Below are 13,751 nucleotides of genomic sequence, written 5' to 3'. Positions count from 1 at the left end.
TAGTTTATGGCACGGCAATAAATGAAGATGTCAAGAATGAGATTTCCAAACTAGCGGGGGGGAAATAAAATAATCATTGAAAATCAAAGCACCTGCAGCTGCGGGGGTCTCCTCCGAGCCACCAGGGGGCGCTCCAGCTCCGGGGGCGTGGCGTGAAGGGCCCGTAGCGCAGGCGTGGGGCGGAGGAGGCAGGCAGGCAGCGGAGCCCCCTGCCGGCGTGGCGGTGCCGTCCATGGTGCTGCTGTTGCTCCTGCCCCGGCTGTGCCGCGCTCATTCCGCTCTCGCCATGAGCACCGCCACCGGCACCTTGTCCCTGCAGCAGCCCCTCAACTACCGGGCGGGATGCCGCGTGCAGCCCGTTGACGGCGGGCAGCCCGAGGACGTGTACGAGCCGGCCACGGGTACGTGCTGGAGCAGCGCCGGGCCGAACCTCAGCGGGCTTTAATCGGGGGTCAGCGGGAGGAGGGCGGTGTGACGGGCCGTGGGGCTGGTGGGGGGTGTGAGGAGCTGAAGAGCCGTGCAGAGATTGGAGGTGATGAGTGACCGGAGCGTGCGGGGGGGGCCGGGCTGTGGGTTTAACCCCCCGAGCTGCAGAGCAACAGCAAGCGGGCATGGCCAAGTGGGTTGGGGTGGTGGGCCTGAGATCTCGGGCTTTTGCTGCGAGATAAGCCTTGTTTTGCTGATGTTTACTCATTGTTTTGTGCTTACAACGTGCCCAGGCCGAGTGATAACCAAGGTGCCGTGCTCCGGGGAGAAGGAGGTGGACCTGGCAGTGCAGAGCGCCAAGGCTGCCTTCCAGACATGGAGCCGCACGTCGGGCATGGAGCGCAGCCGGGTGCTGCTGGAGGCTGCCAGGATCATCCGGGTACTGCACGGGGCTCTTGTGCCCCCCGGTGGGCTCTGACCCTCTGCCCCCCTCCCACAGGCACCCAGGAGCTGAAAGCCACCTTTGCCCAGCAGGCATCGGGATGCGTTGGGCAGGGCACTCGGTGTGTCCTATGGCTCCTTCCCTGCCTTGTTCTGTGAGCAGACATAAAGCTGAAGCCATCCAGCCCAGATATTGCAAGGCATGCGTTTTTCAAGCTGAAATTGCGTAACTGACCCATTCTTGAACTTTCAGCTTGACTGGAGGGCAATAAAAAACCACCAGATACATGCATAAGAAGCAGAGGGTGCAGATGTGCTGCCTTCGTAACAAACTCATTTGTGCGACAGCACGTTCTTAGACATCAAAACCAGTCCCTGTCGAGACACGGGCCTGTAGGAAACCAAACCTCTCCCCAGTGTGGCTGCAATGAGAGCTGCTTTCTCTTACAGCCAAACTTCTGCCAGCTTTCTGCAGCAGGGAATGGCTCTGCCTGGGCTGCTGAAGGACGCTTCCCAGCTGCCTCGCTTTGCTTGTCCTTCTCCAAGTCCTTTGGATCTGTTTAGATCTTGCTGTTTGCTCTTCCCCCCTCCCTGCCTTATTTCTGTGCATTCCAATCATTGTTTACCATCTGTCTTCTCTGTTCAGGTCTGCTAATCTGTTAGATAAGCAGAGCTGTTAAGCAAGATTGCAGGAGCAGTGAGCCCAGCAGCTCTCTGGCATTCACCTGAGATCAGTGACCTCTGACAAACTGCTGAGTGGGGATGTGTGTTGTAGAGATGATGATTCCTTGAGGCAGAGCCTGATTTGGACGTTGTGTGCATGAGAAGCTCCGCACACAGCAGAGTGGAGCGCTACCATGGGCTGCTGTGATGTGTAATCCCTGTGCTGTTATCCACACAGGAACGGAGAGATGAAATTGCCACCCTGGAAACCATCAACAACGGGAAATCCATCTTTGAAGCCAGAGTGGACATTGACATATCCTGGCAGTGCCTGGAGTATTACGCAGGACTGGCGGGATCTCTGGCTGGTGAGACCTTCATTGCAGTTTGTTACTCTCTGTCCTGGTGCTCCTTGGTTATCTTCCAATGCACAAGTCCATCTTTAGCATTGGTTTCTCTAAGAGATGCACTACTGCTTCTCCTGGGAGCGTTTTCAGCTTAATGTTGCCATGCTCTGTGGGCCCTCACACACCTTCTGTGAGCTTGCTGGGGTAAAAGCTGTGTCTGTTCCCAGTCCTAAGTGAGACCTGGCCTCAGAGGCTCTGACTGAACAGGGAGGGGCTTTGTTCTTCTCTTACTTCTGTTTATCCTCTTTGCAGGTGAACACATCCAGCTTCCCGGAGGATCCTTTGGGTACACTCGCAGGGAGCCCCTGGGTGTGTGTGTTGGGATTGGAGCCTGGAATTACCCTTTCCAGATTGCCTGCTGGAAGTCTGCCCCAGCCCTGGCATGCGGTAATGACCCTAAAGCAGGACTCCCTTAGACCCTCTGCCTGCTCAAGCTCCTCTTTGATGCCGGGGGATTCTGTGGGGATGGAGATACAGACCCTGGGATTGCCTTGAAGGGTTTAGAGCCTTTGGGAAGGAAGGAGATAGGAAATGTGAAACAAATGCAGAAACAAACTCATTGTATTGGGTGGGTTTCTTCTGTCTGGCTTTTGTTTCCCCCTAAAGCTCTTTAGGTGTTAACCCACCTTGCTTCTCTCCGGGTTCCCTTAGGCAACGCTATGGTCTTCAAGCCTTCTCCTTTCACCCCCATATCCGTGGTGAAGTTGGCAGAGATCTTCACAGAGGCCGGTGCACCCAAGGGGCTCTTCAACGTGGTGCAGGGTGGAGCAGCCACAGGGCAGTTCCTCTGCCACCACCCAGATGTGGCCAAAATCTCTTTCACCGGCAGCGTGCCCACCGGCGTCAAGGTAAAGGCACCATCACGATGGGGGACACAAGGGGTTGTGCACCAGCCTTCATGGTGTGGTGGGGACTGTAAGGAAAACGTGTGTGTTTCTGGCCATGGCAGTTCAGCTGAGCTGCCTGCAGCCTCCCTGTGAGCCATATGTCACCTGTCTCTTTGTTCTTATTCCTGGCAGATCATGGAGATGGCAGCTAAAGGGATCAAACCAGTGACCTTGGAGCTGGGGGGCAAATCCCCCCTTATCATCTTTTCGGATTGCTCCCTGGAGAACGCTGTGAATGGAGCCCTCATGGCCAACTTCCTCACGCAGGGAGAGGTGCGTATTCATGGGGCTCTGTTGGTCCCAAGTGTGGGCTCTCCATGTTTTCTGCAGGTTTTATTGGCAAGCCATGCACCTTGATTCACCCCTGAGAGCTGAACAGTCAGCTCGTCTGCTGGTGCACACTTGAGCCACCTGGTGGCATCAGTAAAGCTATGTCCAGAATGGACTGTTCTGTGCTGTCAGGGGTGGGACTGTTTGCTGTGCCCTGAACTTCACAGTCCACAGGTCAAGCTGGCTGGGCCTTTTCTGAGGGTCTGTAGCAGGCCCCATGCAGGGAAAGCTTGCAGAGTTCTTTGTGTCTTACCCTGAGCATCTCGCTCTGTATCCCAGGTGTGCTGCAATGGCACGCGGGTGTTTGTGGAGAGGAAGATTCTGGATGCCTTCACAAAGGAGGTGGTGAAACGCACCCAGAAAATCAAAGTTGGAGACCCGCTGCAGGAAGACACGCGGATGGGAGCCCTCATCAACAGACCCCACCTGGAACGTGTCCAGGGCTTTATCAAGCAGGCAAAGGAGCAGGTGAGATTGCAGTGCTGCCTTGATGAGGATGCCATGAACAGCCCTGCCTACTTTCTGCCTGCCTCTCTTCCAGGGTGCTCAGGTGCTGTGTGGGGGAGATCTGTATGTACCAGATGACCCGAAGCTGAAGAATGGCTTCTACATGCAACCATGTGTGTTAGGTACGATCCTTCCTATTGGTGGCATTGTGGTTCCTTGTGAGGATGTTCCTGAGTTTCTTCTAGATGAATCTGTGTCCCCATCTCTCTGTATGCCTCTGGTGTGGACAGGTACCTGTATGGGTGTACAAGGGGTAGTTGTGGAACCCGGATGAATGGTGTCCAGAGAAGTCTGTGTTAGATGCTGGATGAGACTTGAGCTGCATAGTGCTGTCTCAAAGGCTCCGTGGGCTGCAGAACATACAGGCTCTGCTACTAACTCTTCCTTCTGAATGCTTCCAGGGAACTGCAGAGACGACATGACGTGTGTGCAGGAAGAGATCTTTGGGCCTGTCATGTCCATTCTGCCATTTGACACGGAGGCGGAGGTTGTGGAGAGAGCCAACAACACCAAATTTGGCCTGGCAGGTGGCGTCTTCACCAGGTACAGCTGGGAAGTGGTCTAGGGAGGGGAAGAGTAAGGAAATGCTGCAGTAACTTGATGTTCCTCTCACAGTGTCTGGCATGGGCATGGATATCCTCCTCCAGGAAAGCTGTAGCAAGACAGTGCCAGAAGGGAACTTTGTAAATGACTGAGCATCTCCTCCTGGTTTATCCTGAGGGGGTTAGGTGGGCCCAGCTGTCCTTCAGGCTCCTTGCAGCCTGCATTTGGCTTGCTGCCTGCTTGCACCTCCAGGAGACGTTCACCAGGAGCCTGCTGAATGTGTGCAAAGATGGCTTTTGGCTGCTTGCCGTAGTCTGCTTTGCTGGTGTCCTTGTCCTGCCATCTCAAATGAAACGCTGTGCTGAGCATCCTTGGGAATAGGTGCTGAGTGGGCAAGGACTGAGTAGAGCGAGCTGGGCTCTAAAAACCACTGCAACCTGGTAGGGGTCTCAGGGATATGGGGGTGAAAAGGCTGCAGCTGAGTTGCTGTTTTCCTGCAGGGATATCCAGAAGGCTCACAGAGTAGTGGCTGCTCTGAAGGCTGGGATGTGCTTCATTAACAACTACAACATCAGCCCCGTGGAGCTGCCTTTCGGAGGATACAAGTCATCAGGTGAGCAATGCTTGGCCTTCCTCAGGCTCAGCTCCTGTATGTCTGCGATGGCCAATGTGAGCAGCCTGCTGCTGGGGCATACAGGCACACTGATTGCCCTTGAGGCATGGGTACCACACTGGGAAATCAAAGGGAAGCTGTGGAAGGGATTATGGCTTTGTATTGAGTGAGCACAGAGGTGAGCTTCAATATACATGGCCTTTATTGCAGCAGAGCTCACCCGTGGTGCTGCACTCGCACTGTGTGTGTGGCTGTGTGCTGGTGTGAGTGGTGCTCGGCACTGCCTGTTGCACTCACTTCTGCCCTGTCCCTGTCCTTCCAGGATTTGGCAGAGAGAACGGGCGTGCAGCCATCGAGTACTACTCGCAGCTGAAGACCGTCTGCGTGGAAATGGGTGATGTGGAATCTGTGTTTTAGTGGCTCTGAGGCCATCTCAGGAGAGCATCAGCCAATGTGATCAATTACACAGCAGTAAAGTGCTCTATATAAGTGCCTGGGGGTGGGGACAAAGAGAGCAGCTTTTAGCCATCCTGCTCCTGCAAGGGCAGCATACACACAGCTCAGTCTGTGGGCCTCCTCTGTGCCCTCTGGTGGAAGAAGGGGGACCTCAGACCAGCAGGCAACGACCTGCCTTCCAGCAGCAGCACCTGCACCTACATAGGCCTGATAGTGGCAGAGGCCCAGCCCAGGCTGCCTTTCCCCCAGTGCACCTTGAACACTATTGTCCTCCAGCCTCAGTTAATTCCAGTTCTGGCTCCTTAACAAGTTATGACCCTGCCTCCAAGGTGGGACAGGGTGCTGTGGGGATGGTGAGCTGATGCTGCCTCTATACACAGTGCACAGCATAACCAGACTGGTAGTGAGCTCTAACATGAGACACGTTGCTGCCTGCCTTAATCAAGAGCTGTTTGATTTCCTTTCTCTTTGCCTTCCTTTATAATAACGTGGTAACTCTACGATGATGAAATAGCAAATTGAAATGTTTGCTCACGTCTTTTCTTTTGTAGCAATCAAATAAATACTAACTCTGTTTGGAACATCTTATTGGAGAGTGACATGAAGGGAGGAGTCCAGAATAAGGGTTTGAGTGTGAGTTGGGCCTGTTGCTGGATACCTTAAACAAATGGTTTAATACTTTTCATTCACCACAGTCAGAAAAGCTGGAACATCTCTGCCTACTAAGCAGGTTGCCATAGTGCCATAAAACCAAAGCCATGCTGGCTTTCTGCCCTATTTCTTTTGGTGGCCCTCTGTAACTTCAGAATGAAAATGCAGAACTGACAACTTCCTTTTATTGAATGAGGAGGAAAAAAAAAAAAGCAGGCAATGAAATGTTCTACAACAAGAAATCCTTCTGGTTTCCCACGCAGCCACGACGATGGTCACTTATTCTGGGCAGATCCAACCAAGCTGCTGGAAAGCTGAATACACACCTGCGCCCACCAGCCCAATGAGTGCAGCTGAACTAATGGCCCCCCTCATTCGATTTTTTGGGTCTGGAAAAGGACGTGTCTTTGTCAGTTCAACAGTAGTAACCAGCTTTCTCACCCAGGCTGCCCCCAGCTCTGCAGGGCTGCTCCCACCTTCCCAGCACTACCCCAAGTTAGTACGAGTGTGTTTGGCTTTCCAAGACCTTGCCCTCACCTTCAGGAAGGAAGGCTGGGACACTGCTGTGTGTGTGATAGACCAGAACCAAGGGGAGTACAAAATCAGATACCCCTTATAATTCACCCCCTGTAGTGCGGTTTGTTTCAAGTCATGGGGGAAGTAGTGGCCTAAAGAGTCAGTTGGGCTCCTTCCCCTGGGGCAGGGAACACATGTGCAGTAGTCAAAAATCCCATCAAAGTTTAGCCTATCCTGAAAATCAATGAGAGAGTAGGACCTAGAGATTAATCCAGGCACAATAGCAGCTGTGCAGCTGCCCTCTGTCTGTCTGTTATTAAAGCAGTGCCCTTACTAACAGCAGGAAACACACAATGCAGAGGTAGCAGTCTGCGGACCTGCACTGTGACTGGAAGCTTTACACTGCCTGCTTGGCAGGAACTGGAGAAAAGGGCCCAGAGATCAAAGTAGGAAGCTTTAGTTTCCAAGTAACTTCTGTACTACAGGGTAAAGACCCACCTCCTGTGTAGTATCCATGGGCATACAGGATTCTCCCAAGGATCCAGGCGACGCCGAGCCCTGTGGAAATCCGCTGGAGTGAAAGGAGAAGCATTAAAGCTCTGCAGACTTGCTGCTTGTACCTACTCAGCTGTTGGAGCAGCCCTGCTTCATGGAGGGATCACAAAATTCAGCATGGGTCCTGACCCAGATAGGAGTCAGCCTGAGAGCAGTGCATGGCTGATGGTGAAAGTCACAGTGAGTTGGATTGGAATCAATTTCATGACACCTTTGGTGCTGTGCTGCAGAGCCTTCCAAGCCCTGCTCCATTGCTGCAGGGAGGCGTATGTGTTTGCAACACCTACAGGAGGAGGACTTCCACATTGCCTCTTCATTTAGAGCTTGACGCAATGTGACTTCAGTTTGCTAGATTTACTTAGTGCTACTTCCTTCTCTTGCTGAAAAGGAATGTTCAAGAAGAACCTGATTTGTCTGTCAGTGGTGAAGAAAAAAGCTGCTGCTTTTAGTGTCTCCCATATGCGTGCCTGCTCAAAAGCTTGCTGCATCTTTTAATCATCCTCCACACACCTCCTTTGGTGGTGAAAGTGGGTGGGAAGATTGAAATGTTCCCCAGCTATTCTTATCAGGCAAACACTTCTTTAAAGTGTGCTTTTAAAAGGAGGTGAAAGGTTCCCACCCTATATAAAAACAGCTGCTGAGTAGTGCTGCAGGCATGAGAGAATCAGGCAGGGTTGTGTGGACACTCCCCACTTGCAAACTGGAGGCTGTGGATGCTTCAGTTTGTCTGCAAGGAACACTTATGGGAAGGAAAGAGGCTTATAGCTGAAGCATCAGTGGTGAAAGTACTTGTGGTTCCACTGCATTTTCAGAAGAGGGTATGGCTGTGGAATGAGATGGGGTTAGGAAACAGCCTGGCTGCCGCTAATGGGGTGAGCTTGGCTTCCTGCCTGCCCTGAGTCAGGGAGTATGTTCAGTTATGTGGACCTGCGTGCCACAGTCACTTACCGGGTGGTAGATTCCACCAGTGGCCAAGAAGAACAGGAAGGAGGGGTAAACTTCCAGTCTGAAAATAAGAAAGAAGGTTATACTTGTCTTCAAGTGGCCTGTAAAGAGAATATCTAGAAATGCAGTTGCAAACAACCCCTGCCAGGGTACTTCATGGACCTGACTGTTGTTAGTCATCATGCTCAAGAAAGCTGTGCTCTGTGCTATGGCCAGAGATTGAGGCACAAAGTGAACTGCAGCATACACAGACTTCAGCTCTAAGGCCACCCATCTGCTCTTTCCACTTTGTGCCCTGACCCACTGCTAAATACAGCCTACCACCAGCTAAACCAATTGTTCCTCCCAGTACCCCTCTGATGTACCATTGCAGCCTGGCTCCTGTTAGCAAGGTGAGCTCTCCCCGAGGAGTCTGGGGCAGTGCAGACTCTTTAAGTGGTACTCACGTGTTCTGGTGAGCACGCTGGATGCAGTTGAAAATTTTCCCATTCTCAGGATCCGTGCTGTACATGGTTGGATACTGCCAAAGAAAGCCAAGAGCAGAAGATGAGCAAGTGCAGGCAGCCTCCTCCAGCAGCACGTTGCATGTTGCACCTCTCCTCAGGGAGTGCAGTGCTGCACTGCTGCGTGGAGAACTGACTTGCTGGGGCAAGTTAGAGCCTGACTCCCTGCCCATGACCCACAGCTCCTTGTGTGAAACTGCTTTGCCCCCCTGTGCTCCACTGAGATCTCTTTGCTCCCAACATCATGTCTTCTCTGCAGAGAGAAATAGGCTGTGTGGTTTCTTGCTCATCATAGTTTTTGAAGCTGAAAGCCTTGTGATTTCAGCTGTCTCGGCTCAGTGCCAAGCATCTTATCTGCCAAACCCTGATTTCTGCCATGTGTCTGCTCCAGGCTGGAGAGCTACAAATGCCAGCTGCATCCCTACTGCACTCACACTGCGGGGCAGGAGGAGTCAGTGGGTCACCCAAAAATAAAGAGTCACCACGCTTATCTGCAGCAGTGCAGCTGAGGAAGGTGTGCTAAGCAAGGGCTGTACACCCTTCTGGGGAGGGCAGGCTGGTACTCCTCTGCACACAGGCTGGGATATCCCTGCTCCCTCTGCTTGACACTGGAAAGGGGAACTCACCTCCACATTGTACTTCTTGCGGGCCTTGCTAACGTTGACAGCAAGATGTGTCACCAAGATGAAGCCAGCAGCCCCTGTCAGGATGACAAAGCCATACTCCTTGGAGAAAACAGCCATCTTGGTGCTGTGAGAGAAAAAGAGCCTGTTACTATATCAGGGTGCGACTGGAGCTCAACACATGCAGAAGCGTGTATGTACGTGCCTGGGCCTAACAATTGCTGAGCTGTCCTAGCACAAGGACTGGCTGAAGGAAAGGCTAAACTGTCAGGGAGCTTTTACCCTTGGGTGTCTGCAGGGTGTCAAACAGCACAAACCGAGGGTTCCCTGCTTAGGTCCCGTCAGATAAGCCTTAGAATCAGCAAGTGCACATGGGCAGTAACAGAGGTCTCTAGTCTGGTCTCTGGCTTAGAGGCCCCTACAGATCCCATCAGCTCTGGCTGTGTGACCACATCCCATGGCACTCCTGTCCTCACCAAAGGCTCCTCCCTTCTTGCACCTGGTCCTCAAGCTGCCCGAAATCAAGGAGAGGTGGTGGGCACCGCTGTGTAACTCATCCCGCCCTGTGCTCAGGTGGGAGAGAGCAGAGCAGGTCAGTGGTTTATTTCCCCCTTCACATTCCAGGCCTGTCCTTGCCCTCAGCAGCAAGGACAAAGCCTTTTGTCTTTCCTAAAGCCATAATTTGGAATTTGATCTTTGATGCTGGTAACAAAAAGCACCATTCGGTAAGCAATAATCCAGGTGTTACAAAGGCACACAGTGAGCCTTTGCTCTAGTAACCTGGAGCTAAAGCAAATCGAAGTCATGGTGACTCTCAGCTCCCTGCCTGCACGCTTTGTGGCCGCTTCCTGATGCTTTTACAGCTCAGCAACCTTTGTCCACAGCTGTAAGGACTTTGCTGACAGGCACCTCTGGCCTGCATGAGCCTCAGTTCTTTATCTTCCATGCAGCAATGTCTTGGGCTGGACCCACCGAGGGACACCAGAGCATGACACAGCACAGGCTGCAAAAGTGCTCCCAGCAACAATTCTTTCCAAGTTTGCTGTACACAGAATGACAGAACGGTTTGGGTTGGAAGGGACCTTTAAGATCACGTAGTTCCAACCCCTCTGCTGCAGGAAGGGACACCTCCCACCAGACCATGTTGCTCGCAGCCCCATCCAGCCTGGGCTTGAACGCTCCACGGAGGGGGCACCCACAGCCTCGCTGGGCAACCTGTTCCAGTGTCTCACCGCGTTCACAGTAAAGAATTTATTCCTCGTATCTAGTCTAAATCTACCCTCTTCCAGTTTAAAGCCATTTCCCCTCATGCTGTTGCTTTCTGCCTTTATAAAAAGCTGTAGGGTGCCAGCTGTAGGCACCCGAACCCTATAATCATACACCATCAACTATCATCACAACCGTTATTACTCAGCACAGCTCACGAAGCCCCGTTGTGCAGATCCAGCCCAGCCTTCCTCCCCAGCCTGCACAGCCCTTTGTCCCGCCTGAGGGGGTGGTGGTGGTGGTGGTAGTTCCCCCGCACCGGCTCTATTTCTCCCCGCCTCACTGTGCTCAGCCATCAGCGCACCGACCTCCCGTAAGCCCCGCTATACCCGACAGCCCCGCCCGGCCCCACGGCAGCACGGCCGGCCCGCACTTACCACAGCCTGCGGCGCGGAGCAGCGCGGAGCAGCCCGGGACGCCGCGGGGCGGAGTGGGGCCGGGCCGCGCCCCCAGGCGGGGCAACTCGGGCTGCGGGGAGGGGCGGTGCTGGAAAGGGCGGACGGGTGGGAGGCGGCTTTGTGGGCGGGCAGGGCGCGTTCTGCCTGCACCGTGTCGCTCCCATCTCTGCCATGTAGGCTGTACATTATATAAAGCGCCGGCACTGCTGCCCCGAGCTGTGGGTGCCCCAGGCCTTGGATGGGCCTTGGGCAGCCAGCCCATAGGACGATCTCTTCCAACCTAGGCCATTCTGTGGTGCTAGGATTTCAGCTCTGATTCGCAGTCAGCATCCCAGCCAGAGTTTAATGGCTGTACAACAGCGTATTAATTTATACCATGCTTGCTACAATGCTTATTTCCCCTTTTCCTCCATCAGATCCAGCTGGTTTCGGATGAGAAGCCAATGCTTCACACGTGGAGCCACTGCACTTGTTCATGTAAGCAGATACCGCTCCTGGCAATTACCTGTGCTAGTGATACGAAGGATCTTATTTACACCTCCCTTTGTGCTGCCCTGAACGTGCAGCCCTGGGACTTGGGACAGAAACACAAGCCATCTCCACGAGCACTTGGATTGCGTGCGACAGGTATTTCTTACATCCAATGTAAAGCCACTTTTAGGGTTATGCGACACAAGACTTGGCTCTGTAAGTGCTCATAAACCAGTGGGGGTTCAGGGGGACCCAGGTGGGATCCCAGGCCCATAAGTCCTGCTCTGAACCTCTCTGTTCTGCCTATCTACTCTTAGATTCCCTATCTAGGCTGGTCCCAATGTGGCCAAAAAGGCCCTGCTGAACTCCCTGGCTGCTGCACGGTGCCAGGGTATGTCCCTATGACAAGACAGGCTGTGTGCTGGCCCTGCTTTTCCATGGGCTCGTGATAAAGCAGGAGTGTAAGCGCTGCCGGTTGCTGCACGGCACTGTCCGCACCTCTTGTGGCTCTCAAAGTCCTGAGTCTCAGTGGCAGAAGCAGCTCAGAGGTGGCACTGTGAGTAAAAGCGGAGCACAGAGATCACCTTCTCTTCTGGTTTTATTTCACTTCAAAAAAACAAACTGCATCTTAAGTTTGCCTTCAGTTCTCAGCACGGCATCCAGAAGGGCTGATAGGGCGGACACTAAGTGACTGCGTCTTTCTCCTCTTCTTCTTCTTCTTCTTCCTCCTCCTTTGAACTGTGGATTTGGTAGATGACGGCACAGATTCCAGCCAGCCAGGCCACCACAGTGCCAGCAAAGAATATGCAGAAGCCAATGAAACACAGGAAGATGTAGTCCTGCTTGTGCAGCTGGGTCTGGCAGCTGGACTGCAGCTGTACCTCTGCTGCAGGCATTTTCAAGGCATGAAGGGCTTCTGGTGTATAGCAGGTGATGTTGTCGGCGTCTGCAGAGGAAAAAAGCAAAGCAAGACTCTTTGGCCTGTGTCTATGCATTACTGAGCAAGAGTCCTGCTAGCAAAGTGATGGAGAAGCTTGCTAAGCTCCTGGAGAATGTTTTGCATGCTTCAGGTCCTTCTCCCTCCATAGCCTAGGAGAAATCAGCACTGCTTTAGGCCAAGCCACAACCTATAGCCTGCCACAATGACTGCTGTGGTGATGCCTCCATAAGGAAATAGCTCTGGATCATGGCACCATGCTGTTTGTCTGCTGATTGAGCGCTTTTGTTTCAATATAAGAGCACCTGGAAATCTTTTAAACACCTTCTTAAGTGACAAGGCTAAAGGGACACACCAACACCGCAGCAGCAATGAAAGATCAGAGCAGATGGAGAAGAGGCAGGACATTTAGAGAAGTAGCTTTGCCAGAGCACATCTCCCCTCAGCCAGCTCCTCATCCTTGGCACTGTGACTCACAGGCACACTGATGCCTCCTGAAGCTGCTGTGTGTGGGATGCACAGCTGACGGGCAGCACAGCCCCAATGAGCTGAAGGCAAAGAGATCAGAAGGCCCCGTCCATTCCACACAGGAACAGAATGGGGAGAAGGATCCTGCTCACACGGCCCTCACCTGGAAAATGAACACTGCTCTCTGTCATCCAGGTGATGAAGTCCAAAAGGGAGCAGTTGCAGTGCCACGGGTTGGCAGAGAGCCCCAGAAGCCTCAGGTTAGGCAGGTCCTGGACGGTGCTGGCATCTAGGAAGGTTAAACCAGTCCGGCTCACGTCCAGGTGTCTCAGCCAGGTGTTGTTGGCAAAAGCATCCTTCTCTATTGCCACAAGGTTGGGATTGTCCGAGATCTTCAGCACCACCAGGCTGAGGAGCTGCGAGAAGGTGCTGAAGGTGACCTGCGTCAGGTTGTTGAAGCTGAGATCCAGGTAGACGAGCTTAACCACACCGACGAAAGTGAAATCCAGGTCATCCCCTAAGAGGTTCTTCTGGCAGTCCAGGTACACCAGATCCGCCAGGAAGCTCAGTTCCACGGCCGGGAGATACGACACCTTGTTGGCCGCCATGATCAGCTGCCTGGTGTCCAGCGGGATGGCCGAGGGGAACTGGTGCAGCTGCCTCCCCGTGCAGTTCACCTCCAGGTAACCACAGCTGCACCCGCTGGGGCAGCCGCCATCCCCAGCCGCCGCCATCCCCATCCCCAACACAAACACGATGCTCAGGGGCCGCCATCCACCTGCAGGAGACATGGCCCGGCGCTCCCACAGCGCTCAGCCCCCAGGGCGCCGCGTTGGGCCGCTGTGGAGCCGGTTGACGTGCTCTACATCGGCCACTCACCTGACGGGCTGCCCGGCTGGAAGCTGAGCCCGGCTTCGCGGTTCTCTGTACGCTGAAGGCCGGCCGAGCGCCTCGTTACGGCACCGCGACTCTGAGGGGCTCTGCGGCCAACCTGGAATACCCGAGTATTTCGGCCTCACTGACGCCCAGCCCCGCCTGCCCGCTGCGGGCCGGGAGCTGCCACACAGCGGCGGGCACGAAGCCCCAGCCCAGCAGCCGCCACCCTTCCCGCCACTCCTCACAGCCGCCCCCGCCCCTAACGGATA

At 53.8% G+C, this 13,751-nt stretch overlaps 3 protein-coding genes across 4 annotated transcripts; 1 reads left to right on the top strand and 2 right to left on the bottom strand.

Annotated features, from left to right (window-relative positions):
- The first annotated feature begins 211 nt into the window (after positions 1-211).
- On the top strand, positions 212-5,854 carry ALDH9A1 (aldehyde dehydrogenase 9 family member A1). The gene is made up of 11 exons (XM_015869690.3): positions 212-401; positions 720-865; positions 1,769-1,898; positions 2,190-2,324; positions 2,589-2,785; positions 2,957-3,097; positions 3,434-3,622; positions 3,696-3,783; positions 4,063-4,204; positions 4,705-4,817; positions 5,140-5,854. Exons 1-11 carry the CDS (start codon positions 233-235, stop codon positions 5,232-5,234), a joined length of 1,545 nt encoding a protein of 514 aa, XP_015725176.2. The 5' UTR covers positions 212-232; the 3' UTR covers positions 5,235-5,854.
- Positions 5,855-6,087: 233 nt separating this feature from the next.
- MGST3 (microsomal glutathione S-transferase 3) lies at positions 6,088-13,743 on the bottom strand. Of its 2 annotated transcripts, none has more exons than XM_015869693.3 (6): positions 13,486-13,743; positions 9,070-9,193; positions 8,387-8,460; positions 7,944-8,001; positions 6,939-7,011; positions 6,088-6,313 (listed from the first exon to the last, which is right to left on the bottom strand). In XM_015869693.3, the coding sequence occupies exons 2-6, from the start codon at positions 9,184-9,186 to the stop codon at positions 6,204-6,206; spliced, it is 432 nt and encodes a 143-aa protein (XP_015725179.2). In that variant the 5' UTR covers positions 9,187-9,193; positions 13,486-13,743; the 3' UTR covers positions 6,088-6,203. The 2 variants fall into 2 exon arrangements, with proteins under 2 accessions (XP_015725179.2, XP_015725180.2); XM_015869694.3 differs by lacking the exon at positions 13,486-13,743 and adding an exon at positions 10,710-10,764.
- Positions 11,782-13,412, bottom strand: LRRC52 (leucine rich repeat containing 52). The gene is made up of 2 exons (XM_015869695.3): positions 12,770-13,412; positions 11,782-12,147 (listed from the first exon to the last, which is right to left on the bottom strand). The coding sequence occupies exons 1-2, from the start codon at positions 13,395-13,397 to the stop codon at positions 11,885-11,887; spliced, it is 891 nt and encodes a 296-aa protein (XP_015725181.2). The 5' UTR covers positions 13,398-13,412; the 3' UTR covers positions 11,782-11,884.
- Positions 13,744-13,751: the final 8 nt, after the last annotated feature.

Source organism: Coturnix japonica, chromosome 11, assembly GCF_054131305.1.
Source record: "Coturnix japonica strain WE chromosome 11, WE-NBRP24, whole genome shotgun sequence".
NCBI lineage: Eukaryota > Metazoa > Chordata > Aves > Galliformes > Phasianidae > Coturnix > Coturnix japonica.
The sequence above is the reverse complement of the archived record's forward strand: the minus strand, read 5'-3'. Positions and strand labels throughout refer to the sequence as shown.